This window comes from Aspergillus mulundensis, assembly GCF_003369625.1.
Source record: "Aspergillus mulundensis strain DSM 5745 chromosome Unknown scaffold_1, whole genome shotgun sequence".
Lineage (NCBI taxonomy): Eukaryota > Fungi > Ascomycota > Eurotiomycetes > Eurotiales > Aspergillaceae > Aspergillus > Aspergillus mulundensis.
Window position 1 is genome coordinate 2,278,970 of NW_020797889.1, and position 24,748 is coordinate 2,303,717.

The 24,748-nt window shown below is 52.8% G+C and overlaps 9 protein-coding genes across 9 annotated transcripts; 6 read left to right on the forward strand and 3 right to left on the reverse strand.

Moving 5' to 3' along the window:
* Positions 1–271: 271 nt before the first annotated feature.
* DSM5745_02255 (putative C6 transcription factor) lies at positions 272–2,469 on the forward strand (the record flags this gene model as incomplete). Its single annotated transcript, XM_026744271.1, has 2 exons — positions 272–1,063; positions 1,111–2,469. 2 exons carry the CDS (start codon positions 272–274, stop codon positions 2,467–2,469), a joined length of 2,151 nt encoding a protein of 716 aa, XP_026607434.1.
* A 1,058-nt stretch (positions 2,470–3,527) lies between these two features.
* Positions 3,528–4,760, forward strand: DSM5745_02256 (uncharacterized protein; the record flags this gene model as incomplete). Its single annotated transcript, XM_026744272.1, has 1 exon — positions 3,528–4,760. The coding sequence occupies one exon, from the start codon at positions 3,528–3,530 to the stop codon at positions 4,758–4,760; it is 1,233 nt and encodes a 410-aa protein (XP_026607435.1).
* A 289-nt stretch (positions 4,761–5,049) lies between these two features.
* Positions 5,050–7,320, reverse strand: DSM5745_02257 (putative DnaJ domain protein; the record flags this gene model as incomplete). The annotated part of the gene is made up of 4 exons (XM_026744273.1): positions 5,050–5,223; positions 5,302–5,918; positions 6,039–7,081; positions 7,145–7,320. 4 exons carry the CDS (start codon positions 7,318–7,320, stop codon positions 5,050–5,052), a joined length of 2,010 nt encoding a protein of 669 aa, XP_026607436.1.
* A 627-nt stretch (positions 7,321–7,947) lies between these two features.
* On the reverse strand, positions 7,948–10,206 carry DSM5745_02258 (uncharacterized protein; the record flags this gene model as incomplete). The annotated part of the gene is made up of 2 exons (XM_026744274.1): positions 7,948–9,755; positions 9,810–10,206. The coding sequence occupies 2 exons, from the start codon at positions 10,204–10,206 to the stop codon at positions 7,948–7,950; spliced, it is 2,205 nt and encodes a 734-aa protein (XP_026607437.1).
* Positions 10,207–12,792: 2,586 nt separating this feature from the next.
* DSM5745_02259 (Malic enzyme) lies at positions 12,793–14,864 on the forward strand (the record flags this gene model as incomplete). Its single annotated transcript, XM_026744275.1, has 6 exons — positions 12,793–12,863; positions 12,927–13,033; positions 13,084–13,196; positions 13,255–13,333; positions 13,391–13,739; positions 13,802–14,864. 6 exons carry the CDS (start codon positions 12,793–12,795, stop codon positions 14,862–14,864), a joined length of 1,782 nt encoding a protein of 593 aa, XP_026607438.1.
* A 1,095-nt stretch (positions 14,865–15,959) lies between these two features.
* On the forward strand, positions 15,960–17,526 carry DSM5745_02260 (NADH:flavin oxidoreductase/NADH oxidase family protein; the record flags this gene model as incomplete). The annotated part of the gene is made up of 6 exons (XM_026744276.1): positions 15,960–16,025; positions 16,077–16,182; positions 16,256–16,675; positions 16,733–16,752; positions 16,813–17,400; positions 17,464–17,526. The coding sequence occupies 6 exons, from the start codon at positions 15,960–15,962 to the stop codon at positions 17,524–17,526; spliced, it is 1,263 nt and encodes a 420-aa protein (XP_026607439.1).
* Positions 17,527–18,487: 961 nt separating this feature from the next.
* On the forward strand, positions 18,488–19,573 carry DSM5745_02261 (uncharacterized protein; the record flags this gene model as incomplete). Its single annotated transcript, XM_026744277.1, has 1 exon — positions 18,488–19,573. One exon carries the CDS (start codon positions 18,488–18,490, stop codon positions 19,571–19,573), a length of 1,086 nt encoding a protein of 361 aa, XP_026607440.1.
* Positions 19,574–20,488: 915 nt separating this feature from the next.
* Positions 20,489–21,965, reverse strand: DSM5745_02262 (putative transcription factor TFIIE complex alpha subunit; the record flags this gene model as incomplete). The annotated part of the gene is made up of 3 exons (XM_026744278.1): positions 20,489–21,623; positions 21,703–21,798; positions 21,871–21,965. 3 exons carry the CDS (start codon positions 21,963–21,965, stop codon positions 20,489–20,491), a joined length of 1,326 nt encoding a protein of 441 aa, XP_026607441.1.
* Positions 21,966–22,684: 719 nt separating this feature from the next.
* On the forward strand, positions 22,685–24,407 carry DSM5745_02263 (pseudouridine synthase PUS2; the record flags this gene model as incomplete). Its single annotated transcript, XM_026744279.1, has 3 exons — positions 22,685–22,881; positions 22,932–24,140; positions 24,194–24,407. The coding sequence occupies 3 exons, from the start codon at positions 22,685–22,687 to the stop codon at positions 24,405–24,407; spliced, it is 1,620 nt and encodes a 539-aa protein (XP_026607442.1).
* Between the last annotated feature and the right edge of the window lie 341 nt (positions 24,408–24,748).

Below are 24,748 nucleotides of genomic sequence, written 5' to 3' on the forward strand. Positions count from 1 at the left end.
CTCGCCATGAATCCTTCTGACCTGTCTGCCTCCCAGACAAGGGCTTCCTCTCCTTACCGAGACTACAATCCCCGCAAAAGAGGAAGAACGGCATGCACTCGCTGCAAGACCAGGAAGCAAAAGGTCGGTGCGCAATGTACTCTGAAACGCATCAGACTGACAAGTGTAGTGCGATAACGAGTACCCTGTCTGCTCTAACTGCCTCAGAGCCGGTGCAGAATGCGACAAGGCATCGGTCCGGCAGGAAAGTGGCTCTCAGAGCGAGTAGGTCATGTCAGCACCATGCATTGTTCTTACGGGAGCTGCTTACACGAACATCAATAGGTACACACGTGCTCTAGAAGAGCGCATTGCGTTTCTAGAGTCGCAGCTGGAGGCGGGGACGAGCAGTAGCAGGACTACCAGTGCACAACCGGTAGCTGCGTTTCTGTCTCCGAACAGTCAAGATGCTACAGGAGTAGGACAGGCAGGCTCTGCCGTGGGGCCTGGAAGTGGAATTGGAAATGGCATTGACCATAATGCTGTCGGGGAATTAGTCGGGTTTCTCGCCATCAACTCGTCCGAGGCACCTGCGTACATTGGCTCGAGTTCGGGGCTCTCCCTAGCAGCTAACCTGGGCGAGATGGTCCAGGCTACCGTGTGGAACCAGGTGTTGTCTTCGTCGCGCAACCAGCCTTCTTTGTCTGCTGATGGTAGAGGGAATGCAGATGCCGGCGTCAGTGGTCTTCCTCCGCAGCCCACGCCATCAGATAGGGCGCCTGGCTTGGACCGCCCGCGTACACTGCGCATGGAGGAGTTGCTTGCGAAGAGCACAGAACCGCCGAATGAGGAGATGGGCGGACGGATTCTTCATGCATACTTGACCAGACTCCATGTTCGCTATCCGTTTCTCGACCGCAAAGAACTATGGCGCCTGCACGAGGACCGGTGGCGGCTGGCCAAAGCGAAACGAGAAGAGCTTACCAAGTCTGAAAGATTTGGCATTTTCAAGCTGTATCTGACATATGCGATTGGAGCGACTACGATGCAGCTGAGCGAGAAGTACGACTATGTCCCACCAGAGGTACGTCACCTGTTTTGGACGCCAAAGCATGTGCTAACCGCGTCCAGCGCTTCTACATTACAGCCCTTCAGCAAGTGCCGGCTATGTGTGAGACCCGATCCGTAGAGAATGTCGAGGCAATGACCCTGCTGGTTGTATACCATCTCCGCTCTGCTTCTAGCCAAGGTGTCTGGTATATGATTGGTATGGCTATGCGTACCGCAATCGATCTTGGCCTGCACCGCAAGGCCAATGAAATCAACCTTGACCCAATCACGGCACAGATGCGTCGGCGTCTCTTTTGGACCGTATACTACCTAGAGCGGGTTGTATCAGTATCTCTCGGACGGCCTTTTAGTATTGCTGACAGGCATATCGACCTCCCTCTCCCTCTTGATGTTGACGACGACGTTCGTGATCCGGCGCTTCTTCCGCCAGCGTCTCCGACCATCTCACCCGAGGGTGGTACTAACAACCGTATCACGTCACTCACTTTTTCCATTTACCTTATCACACTCCGCCGCATCGACTCCCGCATTCAACACAAGATATACCGCGCCGACAGGCCGATACACTCACTCCGTTCAAAGATGGACCGCCTCTTCCTTGAATTGGAGGAGTGGAAGACATCCGCTCTCCAACGCTTTACAGGCTCTGACCTTGACTATCCCATGCTCCACTACAACCGGGCCCTCCGCCTCCTCATCCAACCCTTTCTTCCGTCACTCCCCCTCACAGACCCCTATTACCACATCTGCCTGCGCGCAGCGGGGGATATCTGCCAGACACATAAACGGCTCCACCAAACATTGGAATATGGCCACTCCTTCCTGGCCGTACAGACGGTCTTCATTTCTGGAATAACCCTACTCTACGCCCTCTGGACACATAGCGACCAAGTCTGGTCCGTCCGAATAAGCAATGACATCCGCGCTTGCTCGACTGTCCTGTTCGTCATGGGCGAGCGCGCCACATGGGTCAAGAAATACCGCGACGCCTTTGAGCTTCTCGTGAACGCTGCCATGGAAAAGCTCCAGGGCAACGAAGCGGCCAAAACAGCGGGGATGGCCGAGTTAATGACAGCCCAACATGCCGGACTCGGCGTTGGGCCCGGTGCTGGGTACAATCTTGGGATCGGCACGCCTGCCAGTCACGGCCAGGCCCCTGGTCCTGCAATGGCCGCGCCGGAGTATCCTGGTACTACGCATCCGCATCACACAGGCGTCGCCCCAGATTTGAATCTGGCCCAGGGACTCGTTGACTCCGCGAGTCAGGACCACGGCGTGCGGATGGCGCTACAGCTTGCACCTTGGATTGATCTCGAAGACGGACATGGGCCGTTCTGGGTTCCTGATTTTGAGACCCTAGAGAATTTCTCGGGAAATCTGTGGAGTGCTGGGGATCCCACGGCATTTAATCCGCTGTAGCTCCGTCAGTTTTGAAATTTCTGAAGTGACAAGTCCCAAGTGGACAGAGGTTGACGTATATCTGCCACGTTATTTGGTGGATAGACAAGCTCAGGGACAAAAAGAGGAGCCGTGGTTCCAAGGTTGCGCAGATCAGCGGATAAAGACCGCGCTCACCGCCCTGGACTGCGGGCCTGACTGCCGAGAAAGTGGCGGTCAATGCCTCCAGCCAATCAGAGACACGGGATGGGGCCGGTGCTGCACTATACAACGGTCTAGATCCAGGGCAACAGACGCAAGAGGGCTGATAGATTGCTATAGATTGTGATTGGGACTGGATAGGGGATACTGTCGGATAGGGGCAGATTATTGCCGACTTCATAGTCTTCAGAGAGACGATATCAATGCAGGGTCAGCACTGTAAGCACTGCTGCAAGGCACTGCTGAGTTGGAGGAATGCGGGGCATCAGAGTTCACTTGTTGCCCTTCGTGACAAATCTGAGAAGTCTAAACTTGCAAAGTGCTGACGATCGAGGACTAGACTGCATCACTAGCCGCCCGGGCAGCGAGCCCTCCACTCGTTCTGCAGCGTGGTCGTCGGTCCCTAGTCCCTAGTACGCTACTACTGTTTCTGTTGCCGCCAGAAAGACTAACAATAGACGGTGAGCGGCGATGTCGGCTGCAAGAAGGAGTGCGTGCTATAAATCTCCACGCCCGCGTTCTTTCTTTCTTTCGGCCCTGTCCGCTGACCACGTCCATACCACGGACAATTATCCGCTCCCTCTTCCTTAGGACCAAGATGTATCCCCTCCAGTACGTGTTGTCCAACTGCAGTTGCTATTGCCGCACGGACTGACCAGGCCAGACTACCCCTCTCAGAGCCCTAATCTTATCGCCTGGACGTCCTGGTGGCGCTCTGACAGACCTTCTTGACCATTCACGCCTTTTCCTATCCCGTATATCCCGCCAAACCCTTGCTGATCGTTCCGACCCTCCATTCGCGATCGCTGGGGCATGTGAGGCCATCCCGTCCTTCGTTGGAATTCGACTTCAGGCACTCATGACACAGCCTATCAACCATGGCCTCCATCACATGCCATCGTCATCTTTCTCCCGGCCCAGGTGGCTATGACCACTATGTTAACCATAATAATGGTACCCCTCCGCTTCATTTAGCTGCATCGACCCTTGCAGCTACTAGTTCTACTCCACTCTACTCCAATCCGGACCAACACTCGTATCCTACACCCACATCCCTGGCAGTGGCAGTGCCAGTGCCGTCTCTCGATATCCCGTCGGATACTAGTACTTCCTCTGGCGCTGTATCTGATCAACCTCACCCTTGCCACTCCTTCGACCTTGCTGGTGGCGTATATATACTTTCTGAATCTGAAACCACAACGCCGGGCAGACAAAATACTTCCAAACCTGCAAACGGCGGCATGGTCGAGTCTCCCTCATCACCTCCACCCTCATCCTCGCCCGATAAGCTGCGAACGCCGAAACGGAAACGAACTGTCTCTCCAACTGCTTCGTCCACAAAATCTCCCGGCGAGATCCGTTCAACTTCACGCAGTACACGGCGCTCTGGAGGGGGAAGTATAAATGGCCATACCCATAGTCGCCAAAGCTCGCTTCACTCCCATCGCCGGACAAATACCGTCACTTCACTCACACCATCTGTCCCGGACTCACCAATTAGGCGGGAGAACCTCCTAGCCCTGCACCGCGAATCCTGTCGCCTCTTCCAGGACAACGGCCTTGCCACTGCCACCGTCACCCGCCAGTCGTCTATCTCTTCCTCACCACCACTCTCTCCCCGTCCAGCAAGAACATACTCCAATCTTAGCTCTCCACCCGTTACACCAATACTCGAAAGCCACCCTTCACCGGCCCTCCGCCCCTCGTACTCCAGCTCGCATTCGAAAGACGTCGCTATCGAGCGCGTCGAAGTCAACCTTTCCACCACCGAAACAAAACCCACTGTAATCGAATGGACGTCCCCCTCCACCCGCCGCCGCGAGTACGAAAAGATCGACCGCGCCAGCAGCGGCGTTCGTGGACTCTGGCGAAGAGTCGCACCCCGGTGGTGCCAGTTCGGCGATAAGCGAGTGCCATTCTTCGAAGAGGGCAAAGACGGCAAGGCAAATTATGAAGGGAGCGTCCGCAGGTTCCGGATGGATCTCCCCGATGAGCCTGCTGAGTGCCGGAGGCGTGGGACTGGACTGAAGATAAAGCCGAGGCTCGTTGTGCAGATCCAGAGCAAGAGCAAAAGCAGGAGCAGGAGCAAAACGAACTCCAGCTGGTTATGATTGTGACTGTGCGCTTCTACTTCCACTGCTGTTAGCGTTGATTGCTTTCTTTGATCTATGGCTGGCATACCTGATCTTATGAGTTTGCATGTGATACCCAGATACAGATACCTACTTCTATATACACATAGAATTATGAATGCATTTCATATCATATAATTTCATTTCGCCTCAACGCCGTCCTTTTCCGTAGAGTTTTAATATCCGTATGCGATGCAATGCAGTAGTAACAAATGTTCAACAGAGGGTATCAATCCACATCGCCCCAACACGTATGTATGCAGCCAGCCTACATAAGATCAAAATCATCCAAGTTCTCGCGGTACTGCATGATATTCCGCTTGATCTTGCTCGAGTCCACCCACGTCACGAAGTCCTCCATATTCCGCGTAACAAGATAAGCCGGGTCCGTGACGACCTCCGACCCAACGCGCACATGCCCCTGCTCAATGAACGTAACAGCCTATCCACCCCATCAGCAAGAAAAACCCCACGAACCTTGCACCACCCAGAGCAAAGATAACCAGACGCGGGTACATACCGTCTTAATATTCTCCACCATCCCACTCCGCGCCATAATAACCGCCAACCGCCGCCGACAGAACGCACTAACCGTGACCTCGCGCTCGATCTTCGACAACCCCGCCCCCTGCTCGCGGCTCTGCTTGAGGATGCCCATGCGCCACAACTTATCCAGGACCTCGGACTCGGTCTTCTGGCGCACGGGGTCCGAGTCCGGGTCCAGCGCCGACAGTTTATGCGCGAGCTGGCGCAGCGACCCGACGATCGCCGAGTACTTTTTGTAGTCGAGTGGGTTTTGGAGGTAGTAGCGCTGGCTGACTTGGGATTCGCGGTGGGAGTGGTCGGATTTGTAGGTTGTTAGGTTTACTTTGCGGAGGAGTCTGGATGGGTCGGGTGTTAGTTGGGGCTGGGGATGGGGAGGGGGAGGACGGACTTTTGCTCGTGGTGCTTGAGTTTGCGGACCATTTTGGCGGAGTTCAGGTAAGAGTTTGATTCGGTTTGGTTGGGTTCTCGGGGTTGTTCTTGCTGGTGGTCTGGATAAATTTTCGAGATGATAGCTGGGCGGTGAGTGTTTTGCCGGTGCAAACGGGGCAAACAGGTATACTCCAGACGGTAACCCTATGTCAAGCCAAGCACCTAGGGTTACGGAGTATGGAACGTTACAAATGCAGGAAAGGGATTGAATAGGTCATGAAGTGTATGGTCTATCTAATGTACATCATAACTCATCTTTGACAGGAACAGGCGGCCGCTCACTGTCCTTCGACAGATCGACACCGTTCTTCTTGCGCCATTTCTCCCACAGTGCATGGAAGTCCTTCTCCATGCCACTCTCCATCTGGTCGGGAAGAATGACAGTGTACTCAACGTATAGATTTCCAGGACCCTCATCCTCATGATCGTGGAGGTGACCATCCGACCAGAATGGCATGCCTTCGCCGGCGACTGTCTCAACGGACAGCGGCTGCACGACTTCTCCGCGCGACCGGCTGAGCTGGACAACATGGCCATCAAGGTGTGTGAGGTTACGCGTCCAATCACCCATCCATGCCTCTCGCAGTGACAGCGTCTCTTTCCAGAAGAGATCGCGTCCTCGTCGGCGGAAGAATGTGCCATCTGTTCGGTGCTCCTCTGACGTGCCCAAATCTGGCTCCTTCTCTTCAAGAATCAATACCAAGTCACCGGCAATATAATCAGGGCTCTCGTCTCCCTCGTTCTCATACACAAGTCGCGTGCCCTTGTCCATACCCGGCTCAATCGTAACGGACGTCTCAACATCCTTTTTAACAACCCGGTGTCCGTGACAAACATGACAAGGCTTCTTGATAGTCTTGCCCTGTCCACGACACTTATCACACTGCATCTGCATCTGCTGAAACATTCCCGGGGCAAGCATGTGTTTTTGAATAACCACGCCCCGCCCCGAGCACTTATCACACGTCTCGACCACGCGATCCGCAGATCCTGTTCCCTGGCACGTCTCGCAAATCTGCTGCCTCTCAATATTCAACTCAAACGAGCGCCCGGTGTAGAAATCGCGCAGAGGAAGCCCAATCCGGAATTCCATATCGGGCCCGCGACGATGGCCCGGCGCATGTCCAAAGTGTCCGCCGCCGCCGAAAAACCGCGAGAAGAGATCGAATGGATCGTGCGCCTGGCCGCCTGCTTGTCCGCCCTGTCGGTGCTGTTCGACACCCTCGCGGCCGTACTGATCGTAGATCTTGCGTGTGGCTGGTGTGGATAGGACCTCGTACGCCTCGGCTATCTCGACGAACTTCTCGCGCGCGGAATCATCTCCTCTGCATTCATCAGTTACAGGAATCCTTTACCTGAGATTTGAGATAAGGCTGTCAGTAACTTACGGATTCTTGTCCGGATGAAACTTCTTGCTCAGTGTGCGATATGCGCGCTTGATATCCTTCTCCGATGCGCCCTTGTCCAACCCCAGAATCTTATAGTAGTCCTCTGCCGCAAGCACCAATTGCAGAAGCAGTAGCGCAAACGCAAAGGAAAGGATGAGCCCTCGTAGGAAACGCATTATGACTGATTATGTTTCAGCGCATTTGCAGCTGGAGTCTTAAATGTTATTTGAAGGTGAGTGTTGTACAACCCACTGTCGAGCGAAGCCGGATCGGAATGAAGCTCGAGCTCTAGCGGACTCGACTCCCGCGGAGTTAATTCTGGCGATGATGGTTCGACGCTCGTACAGTTTGTTGTTGGTGGAAAGAAATATCGACTGCAAAGTCAGTTATGCAAGGTCGGATATAGACCTCAAGATCAGTGAAGATCTCAAGAAAAGTCGAGTGTGAAGGGTGAAGTGAATGATTGGAGATAATGGTCTACTTCCGCGAATGGGATTCGTTGGCTGGGCTTTCGATGAGGTGGCCGGACCGGGGATGGTTGATCCTTTCCGATGGTCACGTGTATACATCTACTTCAGAGGACCAGGATATGAATCTTCTGACTATCGACAAGTGAGTTGATTCAAATTGAATAAGTGAATAGTGACATGGTTCATAAAGCTCATGAGAAGAAAGAAGATTGAGTGGACAGATCATAACGCATAAAAGTTAGGATATACATCGTTACACTGGGACATAAAAGTCCTAATAGGAAAGAAAGCTGGGTGATCAGATCATAACACATAAAGTTAGCATATACATCGTTATACTGGAACATCAAATATGGTATTTCTCCAGGTCCTGTGCAGCCCAGGAGTCTCCTCACCCTCTTCGATGGAGTCATGTGCTTGCAAAGCCTCCTCATGCCAGACCTTGACAAGGCTTCCGGGGGCATAGACGTTCTTGAAAACTCCTTGACCGGGTGCGTCAATACCAACACGGGCGTCAATATCAGGGTTAGGGGCCGGCGTCAAACGGGCCATGACCGCGCGGACGAAAGTATACAGATCGTGAGGGCTGGCGATACGCGCGGCTCGAAGACGCTCCCGAGCAAATACCAATTCCCGGTTGAGTGCATGAGCCGCCTGAACAATTGACTCGGCAATTTGCTTCTCCAGCACTCGACGGATCATGTGCTTGAGGAAGGGCTTGGTGAGCCAGACCAAGAACCTCCATCTGCCGCTGTGCACCTTGTAGTCGAGTTTGTGGATGCGGACACGCACTCCGCGCAAGGTGAAGATTTGCTCTAAGCGATCCCGACCGACTTCTATATCGAGAGAGATATCGACACCTCGTTTATCGAGGAAGAAGCTCGCAATGCCTTGGTCTTTGAGATAGAAGAAGAGTGCTTTGTGGGTGCGGAGCCAGAAGCCGAATTCTGAAGCACTCACGTTAATCCCGCTGAGTGATACGGTAAACATTGTCTTCAGATTTGCCGTCGTCCGCTTTGAATGACGCTTGACGACGTCGATGTCGTTGCGTGTAGTTACATGCATCCGATAAGGCAGGAATGACGAGTAGTTCACTGTGTGGCCGGGCTCGAGGATTAAATTCTCGATCAAAAGGTCCACTTCAGGTGCGGAAATCTCCAGGCGAGGAATAGGAATGTACTGGATGTTCCGGATAACAAGCGGCAAGAAGATCTCGAGCATATCCGCGGGTAGATTTGCACGTCGGTTGTAATAGCCGTCCGAGACATCCTTGTAGAGCTTGCGTGACGCGCTGGTTAGTTTGGAGACTGTTTCATCCTGAGAGATGGACCGCAGGGCTCGCTTTGCCTGGGCAAGGAATTCGTCAATGTCCTTGCGCAGACTAGACTCTGAACCGACTTGCTTGGATTTCTCCTTGAGCTCCTCAATCTTCTCCGGTGCAGAGTCGAAAGAATCAGGGTTGGTCATCATTTCCTGCATGGCGGATCCTATCTCTGATACCAGGTCCTCGAACTCAGGATCTCCACTGGCATGCTGAAGCACGTCGTGAAGACGCCGCTCCAAATCTTGCCATTCTTTGCGATCACCAATGGTCTGAAGCAAGGCCCAGAATTTACGTATGGCCTCTTTGAGGTCCTCGTTGATCTCAGTTTCATCCTCAACAGTCGAAACCGTATCTGTGGCGGCATTCACGTAGACGGAGGCGTATTTTTGCAACAAACGTGCCAATATCGCAACCGAGTCTGTATAATCTCTACGATCACGAAGCTTGAGGACTGTCTGCTTCAGCCGATACAACAAGGTCTCCTGCTCCTCTCCGGTAAGGTGCTCCTCGGCAGACTCTTTCGCTTCTTTGCCGGTTTGGACAAGTCCATTTTTGGCAACTTCTGCAACGTGGCCTAGTTCTTCCCGCAGCTCCTCGTTCGATACGTTATGATCCTCATCCGCGCCAGCGCCAGATAAAGCCTCTTGATCCGCCTGTTTCGGCTTGAGTTTCTTCCCGGCTTTTCGTGACGCTCTAGACAGAGAGAATGCTGTATCCGAAAATATCTCACGGCCAACGGTGGTCAAGTCCTCGACGAATAGGCGGAAGTCGGCGTTGGTTAGCAAGAGGTTTCCAACGGTTCGAAGGCTATCATATGCTAGCACAATATTAGCATTTAAGAAACAAGTCGGGTATTGTTCTATGATCATACCCGCTTTGGTATCTGCCTTGGCTTTGTTATGAGCCGCGCGTTGAGTGAGTTCCCCTGCATGCATAGTGGCCTTGCCGTGGGAGAGATGCCAAACGAATTCCTGCAACTGATCTTCGCCATTCTTGGTCTGCAAGAACTCAATCAACAATTGAATCCACAAGCGGCAATCGCGGACCAGCTGACGTCCCACGGAGCCTATATCGGGATTTCGAGGGTTGAAGATGTCGAACGCTAGCAAAGTGCGGAGATTGGCAATTGCTTGCTCGGTGGATGGCATATAACCCTCGGCAAAGGCGCGGAGCATCTGATAGGTATGGATCTTCTGATGCAGCCTACGCTGACGGCTCGTTTCGTCGTCATAGCGAGGGAGGAGGGGTTCCGTTTCTGCCCGGGACATGGTGGGCGAGAGGATCGAGTTGGTGTACGACTTGGGATGCAAGCTCACCGAGGTGCTTTGTTGGGATGGAGATCGCTCACAACGTGGGTGATGGGATGATGCACGGACCCAGCCGGATGATGGGGGGATGTGATGGGGAAGATTGCATGACAGAAGTGGGCAACCTTGGTTCTTCGAGCTGGGGTCTGGAGATGCTGCCTCCTTGCTTGGAGCTCGGGCGCCGGCCAGCTCACTCTTGCGTCACTGCCGCCGCTTTACCGTCAGGTGATTTCTCTCCACCAAGAATCGATCGATCTAGATTCTAGAGTCAGCATCATCCAGATAATGGAGTTACACATGTTGAAAAGAAATACAGATGTCTCGGGTTATCCATTCTTGGACAGTCTCTCCCTCTCGTGGGCCCGTAGGAGTAATTCGTGATCGGCATTGTCAAGCTTTGGAGTCTGCAGCATCCGGACTAGTGTATAGCTTGGATGGTTACTCCGCACGACATATGTATGTACATGGATGGAATCAGAAGTGCATGCGGGATTGCTTTTGAAGGAGTCCAATGCACCTAGAGATTGGGGGTGAAAGCGACCTTTTAGGGCTTCTGACACTTTATGCAATTGCATAAGGGGATGGATCGCACAGCCTCTTGACCCACACTCAGAAGCTGAGATCTTCGAGGTCTAGAGGCTCAAGGACCACCATGAAGATCGTCCCCATCGGGCATCAAGTCAAGTGCCTCTGGCGGTTTCTAGAGTAACATGGCGGCATTTGAGACTGTGGACCGGGTCGGGATGGTTAATCTTCGGAGAAAAAGTACGAGGGGTTTACTGCAAGACAATTGTATGCAAAGTACGGAGTCTTACTGAGTTTGTTCCATACTGCACTTACAATTCTATCTCTGACGAGCTGAAGAAAGACCAGAGTAGACACCGTGCAGAAGCTGACTATTACTGCGTGTAAAGCGGCTAGGGCTACAAAAGTCTCGGAGATGTCGCAAAGTTCGTATCCCGAGTCTCGGGCTGGCCGCCTGACATTATTAATGTTCAACCCGGTATATATTCGTGAGCGCCAATAATGGATCCGAAATTGACAATCTCATTTGACGGCGCTGTTTCAACTTCAAAAGGTGCGGAGAAGCCATTCAAACCAGCAGTGCAACGCTTCCGATATTCTCGGCCGGGTCCGATCGAGTCGGCTTCTCAATTGCCGTCTTGTCGGAGTTGCTGCTGTGCGAGTATGCTGTCGTTTACTCTGGCCTGAAGTCTGAGCCGGGTAGGACGAGATGCTGAGAAGTGCCTGGGATACTCCAGAATGCGGCATTTTCCTCCCGTGCATATGTACCTTGATGTCAACGCGTACTTTGTCTCCCGCAGCAAGGGACATGCTCAAAAGCACAAGCTCAGATCACGAATTGAAGCCGGGTGCATAGTAATCGGGCCGCGTGTGGCTGCGGGGAAGGGCGATGAAGAATTCGTTGAGCCACGAAAACTAAACGAGTGGTCACTGGTCCAGAGCTGGATGCCCCAGTCTCGTCCAGAATCCTTCCTCAAGGCGTTAGGCTCGGGAGTTGAGCTGCGCAGTTGCCAGTCGCAGTGAGGTGGATCGGGGCTCATGTGGCAGTTTAGGCTAAGAGGCTAAGACGGCCAGCTGGGCCCTTTCGGGGACTTGAAACTACTCGGTAGACCTAGTCCTGTTCCTTCTCTAGCGCAGGATTGGGGTTGGAGACTGCCCCCACAGGAAAAACATCGGGAGCATGCTCGGATGTCCGCATCATGACTGTCGAAGCATGGCTGTTGGGATATGCAGACAGAGCTGTTGGAGACGCGGCGGCATAATATAAGGTATTATGATTATTGTTGGGACAACGGGGCTTGAACTTAGTAAGACTGGTATTGACGTATCGACACAAACAGACGTCGCGTGTGCTTCAAGCGGTCTGCCCCCTACATTGTAGTTCCGGGACTGCAAAGAAATACCTCACCAAAATCTCTGCTTCCTCCAATAATCCTCACCACAATCAGACATCGTCTCCGACTCTTTGTCCATTTTGCTTTCTCCGCATTTATTTCAGGCAAACTAGCTGCCTAAGCACAGTCGGAAACGTCCCGTTTACTCCACGTCGCCCCCAAGGACGCGCTCATTTGCTGAAAAGCTTCGTTTTCCATCGATGCCCACCCTTCCCACCACTGTTCCAGCCAGAAATCAAAACGGTTCGCTGCCATGCAACCATCGTGCCCCCCGAAATATCCACCGTTGCGATCCCGACCTCCCTGAGTGGTCCTCTACTCCCCGACTCTTCCCGATTCCTGGCCCCAGACTCATCGTTTGGTCACAGCTCCAGCCCTGGTTCGAAGTTCATAGTCCTCGAGGCTCGCGACCACCTCCTTGAAGCTCGCAGGGTCGTCGTCGTGACTTTGCAATCTCGGAATGCGGTGGATTCCTTCTCAGGGGGGTTCAATGCTAGTGTCTCGTGGATTACTACATAAAATAAGACCGTCGCCGTCAGCTCAATTGCCTCTCTCCGTCTCTTCATCTTCTTCAATTGCTCTTGGTCCTCGCTGCCATAGTGCTGCTGTTGTGACTCAGAAACCCAAAATGGCTCGATTTCCCTCACAACAAAACCGTCCGGTCCATGCGACCCCCCATGTCAACCACAATGGGCCAATGTATGTTGCTCTCTGTATATTTAACTGTTCAAGGGCTGGGTGCTAACGGATATCTACTCCTAGTGAACAAAACTATGACACCGCCAACCCTGCCTACATCCGCAAGTACCTCCGCACATACGGATTGACTCCCCCTCGCGCAGAAAGCTACGAGACCCAGAAGACTCGGTGTATGTATAACATATTGGGTTATGTTCAGCTCGGGTGCTAACGAGATCAGGTCTCGCCCAGTTGGCGTTGAAGCAGACTCCCATCGATAAATTCCTCTACCTCAGCACTCTCCGTAAGAACAATGTACACCTGTTTTACCGTCTGGTCACAGACCACCTGCGGGTAAGATTTCGGGATTGCATCAAGCTGCTTGCAGATCACAGAGCTCACCGTCGAATAGGAAATGACTCCCCTCATCTATACCCCAGTCGTTGGCGAGGCCTGCCAGCGGTGGTCCGAGATCTACCAACAGCCGGAAGGTTAGTTTCATGCTGCAGCGAATAGCACAAGCTTCCGAGCACTAACGTTTGAGCTAGGTATGTACCTCAGCTGGGAAGACCGGGGTAACTTGGCTTCTGTCATTGCCAACTGGCCCCAGCCCAACGTGGAGATCACATGCATTACCGATGGTTCCCGAATTCTCGGTCTAGGTGACCTTGGCATCAACGGAATGGGTATCCCCATTGGCAAGTTGGCTCTCTACACTGCATGTGCTGGTATCCGACCTGAAGCCACCCTGCCCTTGACTCTTGATCTCGGAACAAGCAACAAGACTCTCCGGGAAGACCCGCTGTACTTGGGTAGCCGCCGCGACAAGGTTACTCCCGATGAGGAGCGCGAGTTCTTGGACGAGCTTATGGCTGCCTTGACCGAGCGCTGGCCCGGGTAAGATTGATCCACCCAATTTCTTCCGAGGATGCTGAGACTAACGGTGTACTCTCTTGCAGTATTGTCATTCAGTTCGAAGATTTCAAGAACCCCTTCCCTGCACTGGAGCGCTACCAGGACGTCTACACTTGCTTCAACGACGACATCCAGGGCACTGGTGCCGTCATCCTCGGTGGTGTCATCAACGCCGTGAAGCGCTCTGGAGTTCCCTGCAAGGACCAGCGTGCGGTTTTCTTCGGTGCGGGAAGTGCTGGAGTGGGTGTCGCTAAGCAGATTGTGGCTTTCTTCATGCGCGAGGGTATGACCGAGGATGAGGCTCGCTCATGCTTCTATCTGGTCGACACCAAGGGTCTTGTGACCGCAGACCGAGGTGATAAGCTTGCCGAGCACAAGGTCTACTTCGCCCGCACAGATAACCAGGGTCAGCAGTTCAAGACCCTTGAGGAGGTCGTCGACCACGTCAAGCCCTCCATTCTCATGGGTCTTTCCACCATGGGTGGCGTTTTCACACCCGAGATTCTGCGCAAGATGGCCGAATGGAACGACAAGCCCATGGTCTTCCCTCTTTCAAATCCTTCCCACAAGTCTGAATGTGACTACGAGGCTGCCGTCACGCACACCGACGGCCGTGTTCTCTTCGCCTCCGGTTCTCCCTTCCCTACCATGTCCTTCACCAACTCCGCCGGCGAGACCAAGATGTACTACCCCGGCCAGGGTAACAACATGTACGTCTTCCCTGGTATCGGGCTGGGCACTATCCTGTCCAAGTCCGTGAAGGTCACCGACAGCATGATCTATGCTTCCGGTGAGGCCCTCTCCAAGGCTCTCACTGCGGAGGAGATTGAGCGTGGTCTCCTCTACCCCGACCTGACCCGCATCCGTCAGGTCAGCGTTGTTGTGGCCCGCAACGTTATCCGGGCTGCCCAAGAAGCCAAGGTCGACCGTGAGGCTACCCTCCGCACAATGGACGATGAGGCCCTTGATGCGTGGATCAAGGCTCACATGTACGACGCTCACTCCGAGGTTCACCAACTCGAGCGGGAAGTTGGTTCTATCCTGTCTACCCTGGGTGCCCCAGGTCAACACTTCACCAATGGCTCCTCAGACGAGGCTAAGCTGTAAGGACCGACACCTCATCTACCCTCAACTTTCCCCCACCGCCTCTATGAAAGTCACAACATGAGCCGTGACATCTCGCATTTCTGTTTCTTGTTTCTGTCTCTAATACTGGCATGTCCAGGTTTGCTCGTCGATCTTGATTTCCAGCGGTCTTTTTCGTTTCGTTGATACGCTCCTTGGCTTGAGAGGATGCATGTCGATCTTCTTGTATACCCCATCCTTCCACGGATACTGGCTATCTTTTATTGCCATCTTTACACTGTTGCATGCCCATCCGGGTTGGGCTTATCTCATAGCGGGTTGATAAAAATGAATGATTTATGGCTCTTACTCTTGTTGCCCTTGTAGTTCTGACTGTGTGATAAACTTGGCGTAGACTTCGATCACTCTACCAATCCTTGATCGTGTTATTCAGTGCAATCTCAAAGACGCCTAGAATACTTCTCCGTACTCCAATCCTCAACTCTCAAGCAGAGCCATGTGACAGTAGTGGTAGTGACAGCCAATGATGCAAGACGTTGAGAGCCGCACATGCGGTGTTTCTTGGCATCAGCCGGCGTGAGGGCCTAGGGGTGAGGGGACCCTGGGGGCCGGGGCACAGGGTCCTGACCCCTGACCCACGGTTCACCGTCGTGGCAGGATTTAAGCTTCTGGACACTGCAGGGCTTCAAACCGCCAGACGATCGGATCAGAGTCCGGGGGTGGACCGCATGGTGAGGTGGTTCTGCAGGTCCGGACGACTGCGATCCGGGTCGGATGGGCGGATGTCATAGTCCCCTCTGCTATTTTCAGCACGGGCCCGGACATGGACGCTCCCGGGGACTGGGTCTTTTTAGGGCTCGATGACTTGCTTTGATTCGGAATTTCGGACTTTGTTGTTCCTTGCGAGAGGGGTTCGTCATCGTTATGGATTGTTGTGTTGTAGGGAGGTTGGTGATAGCACACAGAGGAGGTCTGGTCCCACCCATGTGGATGGAAATGGAAAACCTCGGCTGCCTTTTATTCTCCGTGCCGACCTTTGGTTGAGCTCCTCTCGATTGTTTATCTTGAGGACTGGTCCTGCGCGCCTCATTATAAGATTGTGTTCTTTTCTACATAATGGCTTCTCTAAGTGATTCGGTCAAGCTCCCATGTGGTCTGGTTTTCCCTAACCGCCTCGTCAAGGTACGCCCACGCCACTTCCTATCCTCGTAGCACCAATCCTGACCTCAACAGGCTGCAATGGCCGAGATGCTGGCCGGATTCCAAAATATCCCTACCCCATCTCTGATCAATGTCTATGATCAATGGGCAAAGGGCGACTGGGGCGCTGTTCTGACAGGTTCGCCTCCATAACACCATTTACGGCACGGAGGGGAACAAAAAATGACGGCTCTGACATGATATTCCTAAAGGAAACGTACAAGTCGACGTGAACCACCTCGGAAACCCCTTTGACGTAGCCCTATCAGGCGAGTACACCGACGCCGAGACGAACAAAGACCTGTTCGAGAAATACCGCAAGTATGCCGAAGTCTCGCAGGCCCACGGTACCCCGACTATCGCCCAGCTCTGCCACCCGGGTCGGCAGTCTCCGCGTCCTGCAGGGCGTAGGGGCGTCTTTGCGTCTACCATTGCGCCTAGCCCTCTTCCATTGGATATGGGTGATGGCTTTGTGCAGCGTTGGCTAGGCTGGTTTGCGTTTCCCCCACCGAGGGAGATGACGCAGGCGGATATCGATACCGTCACGAGGCAGTTTGTTGATGCTGCGAGGCTGATGGCTGACGCCGGTTTCTCGGGTATTGAGTTGCATGGAGCGCATGGGTACTTGATTGGTATGTTTTCCTGTTCTTTCTTGCTGGCTTCAGTGTACATGTGCTGACGTTCTCAAGACCAGTTCCTTAACCCTAAGGTGCGCTACCTACCTACTAGACTAGCAGACAAAAGAGATTGAGTACTAACGAGGATACAGAGCAACGTCCGCACCGATGCCTACGGTGGCAGCGCCGCGAACCGCGCCAAATTCGTCCTCGACATCCTCCAGCAAACACGAGCCGTCGTGCCCTCCCATTTCTGCATCGGCATCAAATTTAACTCGGCGGATCACACCTCGTCCAGCTTCGAAGACACCATGACACAGATTGGCCTCCTCGCCGATGCGGGGATTGACTTCATCGAGATTAGCGGTGGCAGCTATGAAGACCCCAAAATGTTCACTGCCGGCCAACAACAACCGCAACCAGAGAAATCTGCGCGCACTGCCGCACGCGAAGCCTTCTTCCTGGAATTTGCCGCTGCCGTGCGCACGCGCTATCCATCCCTAATTCTAATGCTAACAGGCGGTTTTCGCTCTCGCGCGGGTGCACACTATGCCCTCTCCCAGAATGCGTGCGACCTCGTGGGCATCGGGCGCCCTGCAGCGATTGACCCGCACTTCTCGAAGTTGTTGCTGGATGATAGTATTGAGGAGAGTGAAGCGCAATTGAAGCTGAACAAAATCCCTTTGCCGTTCTGGGCCAAGATGATTCCGCTTGCTGCTATTGGGGCTGGGGCAGAGAGTGTATGCTTTTCTTTTCTAGTTCTCATTTGCGCGCTTGGGAAGAGACTGGCTAATGCGATACAGACGTATTATACGGGGCAGATTCAGCGGATTGCGAAGGGGTTGAAGACGATTGTTCCGTTATAATTAGGCAAAGGGCTCGGAGTGGTTGAGATCTGACGAGTGCTGGATCCTTGGGAGAAGCGTATATATCAAGGATTGATGATGGTCATGGCTCATTGCAAGACCGAAGAGAGCTGACAGCATATATACCAATAATAGAGCCAATATAATATTTCTGCGCCGTCAGTGTTCGCATTGTAGCGTTGTTGGCTTTGCGCTCATTCGCTTGATGCCGCTATTCTGCGTGGTGGCTTGAAGACGTTGAGGAAGGAGCGATACTTCAACCTACGGTACAACACCTGGTCCTTCACAAACCATCATTACAATATCATCCGACCACTGGATAGTCTACCGTCATTCGGCAGATGCATATGAAATCTCCTTCGCAAGTCCTACGTTCCCACGCCAGCCGTCGGAATCGGGTGCCACCACCTGAATGACACTCGTCGGTACCTTCGCGGAGGGCGTATCCGGCGTGGGATGCCATGTGCAGCTGGTGCAGGGACTGTGGACTGACATGCAACGGTGAAAAAGCTCCACGTCCTTCCCGTGTCCCTGCAGATGTTCTCGCTGACGTCTCAAGTGTGTGTTTTCTTGTGTTTGTGCCCTAATATTCGCCCGGCTTCACTCTCTGATCAGGGTGAAAGTGAATGATTCTGTCACCAAAGCTTTACTTCTACCAGGCGGAGTACAGGTCCGAAGGAGTCATAGCTACTATCAGGTATAAAACATGCTGTCTGCTTCGTCGACCCCGTCTCATCAACCCGTTCGTTCTCATCTACGCCTTGTCTTTCTACAGCTTTGCTTGGATTATATCTAATCCTTGTTCTCATCATTTCATACCATCTGATCTGATCTCATCTATCTCATATTGTCTTGCTGGTTGCCGGAATTTTCGGTGCCATACAGGTAAGATATTCACCAAGCGTCCTTGATTTTGAAATCGACTGTTCTTCCTAACATATTGTGATAGATAAATATCACTATGGTTTACAATAAGCGCAAGGAACCCCCCGGCGATCACCTCCAAAGGCTCAAACGTCAACGACACCATGCAGCAGTGGCAATCATGCAAGCCGGAAGTTCAACTCGTGCCCCAGCACAATTCCATCCAGCGCTAGCACCCATACCTGGGGTTAACTCACCACTCGGCACTCTCGGTCGCCTTCCTCCAGAGCTTCGCCTCTTCGTCTACGAGCACGCTGTCTCCAACGGCACCGCCCCAGCCCTCATGTCCACCAGCCGTGCCATCAAAGAGGAATTTGAGCCTCGCCTCTATGACACCCTCGACCTGCACCTCTACCCAGGCATCGCCGGACCCTGGTACAAGGTGACTTTCCGCGGCCTCCAAGACGCCCACCGCTACGTCCTGGATGAAGACCACGTCTACGAATCTAAAGGTGGACTGCGCTGCATACCCTTCCACAAGATGAAAAAGACCCGGCTAATCGTCCACGCGCCCGAGTTTGACCCAAACCCCAGAGCAAGAAACGAGGTCCAACTGCTTTCTCTCATGCTCAAGTTCGATGTGTTCATTCAGGCCCTACTGGATTGCCACTCAAAAAAGCTTCACCTCATCAAGTCAAAGATTGAGTTGGATCTGCGCCCTTTTAAGGGTAATACCTGGAAAACAAGCCAAGTAGCCCTTCTCGGCGAGACCATGGCCGCTTTCTGCCGGAACCCCTTCCCTGCGTTTCCATTTCTTCGCTCCCCAGTTACGCCTATTTGGACTACAGATTTCTTCCATATCTTTCTAGCGCGCTTACACAAAAACCCCGAGTTCAAGTATGTTGTCTCCGACGGCTCGTCGCACAAGCTCGCGGACCTCGTGCTAGCTTTGCAGGTCTGGTACAATATTTGCTTGGACCACGGAAAAGGGGACATGGTCGACGCGCTTAAGACGAGGAGGCTGAGGATGAACATGCTGAAGCACTTCCTTCGCCCAAGGTGCGCGACGTGGGTAAATCCGTGGTCTGTGACTGGTGCTCATTATCCAGAGGCACAGTTGCCGGAGGTTATGAGGAAGTTGTTGAAGCCGCACGAGTTTGAGGATGAATATCAGGATATTTGAACTTGAGACATGATTTGGTTATCTTGGATCATCTTGCCTTGTGTGCCAATCTCGTTATTTTATGCCTTGGTTCTCTTGGATCGGCTTTTTACGTTTTGCATGTAACTACTATGTGCCCTATCATACTTAGTCTATGAGTGGCGCAGAAAAAGGCATATATTGTTTTTATCTGAACAAGACCGATCAGCTAGGTTTGGAGGAAGGCGGCTCTCAGGGGTATGAAATTTGAGCTAAATGGCCCTTCAAGGCTCCTGACAATGATTTGACAACGGAAGCAGCGGCGAGAGCAGATTCTGTGGAGAACCTTGGAAGCGCTCCCAGGAGCCTGCAGCTTTGACTGGAGCCTACTGGCCCTCGCTGGCTGTTGAGACAAGATAATCCACTCTCAGAGGCGAAGACAGAGAGAAGGTAAGACTAATTGCAGATGGCGTCGTCTGGATTGAGGCAGAACACAGGAGGTACTGAGGGACTAGACGACCGTGGGAAAGAGGACTAGGAAGGCGTGGATGGTGTTTAGAAACGCGGAAGTTGCTGACATCAACCATAGCAGAAAGTTCTTGCTTTGAAACTTTCCAGAAAATAATAAAACTAGGGCACTGGTTGTAGAATCAGAGGGGATTATTGCGTGTGTCCTGCATCAGAAATATAACATCAATTGTTCTAGGATATCAATATAAATTCAGCCGTCCATGGCGAGGCCTCTGGCCTAAACCTGTATATAATATGTTTGCTGGAGAGTAAGAAAGCCCCCATAAGGCCTTATTAGGGTAGTGGTGTGAATACAAAGCAATTCGGACTCTTTTCATCAACCTTGATTGAATCAGGATGTTGTGCCTGAAAAAAAGGGAGAGAACAAAAAAAAAAGAAACATTTTGATCTATAATGCTTTGAGCGCCAGCGCCCAAAGATCGACAACTAAACGTCTTCAAACTCCTCATCATCCTCATCAGATTCCTCCTTTTTGATCTCAACGTCCGGCTCACTCTTGATCTTCTTCGCGGCGGGGCCCTCATCCGCTGGCGTCGAAGGCGTCCCGTTTGCCGTCTGCGGCGCACTCGTCCCAGAATCCGTATCAAGCTCCCGCTTTATACCAGCAGTAGGAGCACTAGTCGGGGCAGAACCATTCACACCTCCAACTGCCGGCGAAGCGGTATCACTAGCAGATGCAGAAACGCCGACGTCTTCAAACTCGTCGAACTCGTCCGAGTCTTCGTCCACGCTGCTGGCGTCTTCTTGTGCCTGGAGGGCCTTTTCGCGCTCCATCTCAGCATAATAGGCGGCGACTTTGTCGTCGAGGTCGACAAGGTTGGGCTTCTGGTCTTCTTCCTCCTTGAGCTCAGGTTTAATTTTGATGTCGCTCTCGCTTTTGATGGCACCGACGTTTCCAGCTGTAGTGGAGACTGTGGAGTGGGTGTGCCATACGGGAAGAGCGTTTTGTTTCTCCAGAGCCGCCTTGCGGGCCGCCTCTTCTTTTTGCTCCGCGGCGCTCTTTTCTTCCGTTGAGGTTAAGGATATTTCAAGTGCGGCGGTGTCCGTCTTTAGGTTACCACGGACGGCTTCTTGCTTCTTGGATGGGACAACAACCGCGGCTCTTGTGGGATTGGTGTGCTGATTCCGGACGACATCGACCTTGTGGTCCCAAGCGGTATCGAAGTCGTTGGGAGGGATCTCAACGGAGTCAATTTGCTTAAGCAGCTTTAGCATCCCATCCAGCTGCGCCATGAGTTTGCTATTCTTCTCGTGGCCCGTACGGTCGATACCCTCGCTTCCTTTGACGTCCTCTGTGCGCTCGAGGATAGCTCCGCAGTTCTGACACTCAAAGCCCTCGTCCGAATACAGACTGAGAACGTCCAACTCCGTCCACTCGGACCCGCATCGCAAGCAAATATATTCCTTGCGTTCCTGACTCGGCGTATATTGCAGTTTGATGGTCGACGTCAATTTGGAGACCTTGTATTTGATTGCGTCGACAACCGGATGCAGCGGGATGTAGTAGTATTCCCGGTTAACGGGGCGGGTCGATCCATCGCGAATCTCGGCTCGTGTGTTACTACAGTCACACAAGAAGCGCTTTATTAGCCATGTGTCGTATACAGACGTAGTGTTCAGAATGACAAGGCAGGCCATACACTGCGATCAGGCGATCTTCGCGCAGTTTGGCGCAAAGTTTGCGCAGATCTTTCTGTTGCATTCCTAGAAGGAACGCAAGATCTTCGGCATGAAGCCTTTTTCATAGTAAGCAGTCAGCCAATGAAAGCTCCAGTATCTCTGTCTCTGCATCCGCAAGTCACACATACACCGAATGGATGAAGAGCGCATCGATCACGAGAATGTGGCGAGTCTCGTAGAAGGAGCGGGCCACCGTCCGGATTAGGGTGTTGGCGAGATCCATGGTGCTAGCGAACACAGGGCTGTCTGAAGGGAACGAGGTGATAAAAGTAAGGGAGTGCGAGAGTGCCGCTTGCGCGGAGAGGTTGGTGATGCGGTGCCTAGACCTGAGTTTCAGATCTCAGCATATCCCCGTCTCCCTGAGTACTGTAGGTAAAGACCGTAAGAAGTAAAAGAATCAAGTGAGAGAAGACGCCATCCGCCCGCTGAAGTGGTGAAAGGATGGGATGAAAGAGAAAACCGAATGAATGATGTCTTCGCAAGTTCGAGAAACCGAATGAGGCTCGGCCCAGACGGACCCAGACGCTAAACCCAGACAAGACTAGCGCCGGAGATGTGAAAAAGCTCCCGACAAGAAAAAAGACCACCCTTCAGCTCGTAGTCGTTCCCGATGCGCTCCCACCTCCTCCTCCGGCAGTTGTCAGCACCCAGTATCTTGTGCAATCGAAGATCTCTGCGAGTCCCCCGATCAACCTCAAACCGCCTTCTTCTCCCCTCTGTTTGCCACGGAGCTCGTCTACAATGGTGGATAGTACCCAACCCGGAACAATGGAGAATAACGCCGGAGGAACTGAGAGACCCCAAGAAGCTGGTCGCAAGCATAAGAAAAGAGATATGGGCAGAAATGAGTGGAGGTAGGTACGTTGGCGTAGTGACCGATACAAGTCCCGCGGGGTCCCGCATTTTCGAATTCGAACCCGACTGACACAGGCTAGTCGCAACATGCCAGATAAGAGAGCGCGGAATGAGCGAGCGGAGCAGGCGAAGCGAAGGAAATTAGACAATGGCGAGGAGGTTGTTGCACCGATATATGCTACGGAGTTTTCCCAGGAGGATATTGAGAACGAGCAGCGGCGGCCGAAGAAGAAGGTCGCTGTGCTGATTGGGTACTCGGGAACGGGTTACAAGGGAATGCAATTGTGCGATGTCATTCTTCCCGGGAGAGGGCTATTCTTGCTAACTAGAGTAGGAGCACAACTGAAAAGACAATTGAAGGAGATCTGTTCACTGCGTTTGTGGCAGCCGGCGCAATTTCAAAGGCCAACGCGGCCGACCCGAAGAAGTCGTCCCTCGTCCGTTGCGCACGCACAGACAAAGGTGTCCATGCCGCCGGAAACATTGTCTCGCTGAAGTTGATCGTCGAGGACCCCGACGTTGTCGAGAAGATCAACGCAAACCTCAGTTCTCAGATTCGTGTTTGGGGCATTCTAGTCACCAACAAGTCGTTCAGCAGCTACCAGCTGTGCGACTCCCGTATCTACGAATACCTCATTCCATCGCACTGCTACCTTCCCCCGCACCCAAACACGTACCTGGGGAAGAAGCTTGTGGAGATCGCCGAGAAGGAGGGAGACCTGGAAGCACACAAAGCGCGCCAGGAGGAGGTTGCCACCTACTGGGAGGAGATCGACGAGAAGGTCATACAGCCGCTCCTGGCAACTTTCCCAGAGGAGATTCGCAAGCCCGTTGAGAAAGCCCTGCACATGGACGACGAAACCGACGGCGTACCAGAGACTGAGGGAGAGCAAGCAACAGAGGCCGAGACCCCTGCAGCCACCGAGCCCTCGTCTGAATCAAAACCAGCCGAGTCCGAGCCCTTAGATGAAGCTGCAATTGCCTTCCGCAAGCAGATTTATGAGGCCGTCAAAACCGTCAAAGTTGCGTACCTTAAGGCCCGCCGTGAATATCGCATCCCGCCTGCCCGTCTCGCCCGCATCCAACAGGCTCTGGACCAGTACGTTGGCACAAAGAACTTCTACAACTACACCATCCAGAAACAGTACCGCGACCCTTCCGCCAAGCGTCACATCAAGTCCTTCCAGCTCAACCCCAAGCCCATCATTATTGACGGCACCGAATGGCTCAGTCTGAAGGTGCACGGGCAAAGTTTCATGATGCATCAGATCCGTAAGATGGTCGCTATGGCTACAATGGTTGTCCGCTGCGGCTGTGACCCTAAGCGTATCTCTGAATCGTATGGTGCATTCAAGATGGCGATTCCTAAGGCCCCAGGGCTAGGACTGCTTCTTGAACGGCCGGTTTTCGACGCTTATAATAAAAAGGCGGAGGATCTGAAGAAGGATCCGATTGATTTTAGCAAGTACGACAAGGAGATGAACGAGTTCAAGCAGCGGGAGATCTACGATCGGATCTTCAGGGAGGAAGAGCAGACTCATACGTATGATTTCCCATGACACTTGACGTAGCAGAGGGTGCTAACCATTTTTACAGCTTTTCCTCGTTCTTCAACCACATTGACCACTATGCCCAGGAGGAGTTCCTCTATATCACCTCCGGTGGCATCGCCGCAGCCAAGCCCGCTAGTACCCCCGGAGAAAATGCGGATGCCATGTTCAATGCGCCTAAGCGAAAGTCCGCCCGGGAAGCACTGGCTGAGGTGGAGCAGGAATCAGAGGATGAACAAAATGGCCCGGAGGACAACTAATGATGTCTATACATACAGACAGACAGACTTGAGTAGTAAATAAAGATTGCAGCGCTACTTGTCTTGGGTGCGTCGGCTCATCTCTAATAGACTGTTAGACAGCAAGTACGGAGACTTGTCACATTAAGGCACAAACACCCTCCCAGGGTTCTTGATTAGTTGACGGCTCTAGGTACTGCCGCAGCGCACACAATAGACCAACATGTCAACCAAGTTAGCGGCGCGTCTTCTGTCCAAGTCATTTTCTGACTGGCGCAACATCAACTCCAGTCTGAGCATCAGTACGTCCTTCAGGTATACTCGGTTTATTAAGAACCACGGCTAGTTTGATCGGCAAATGA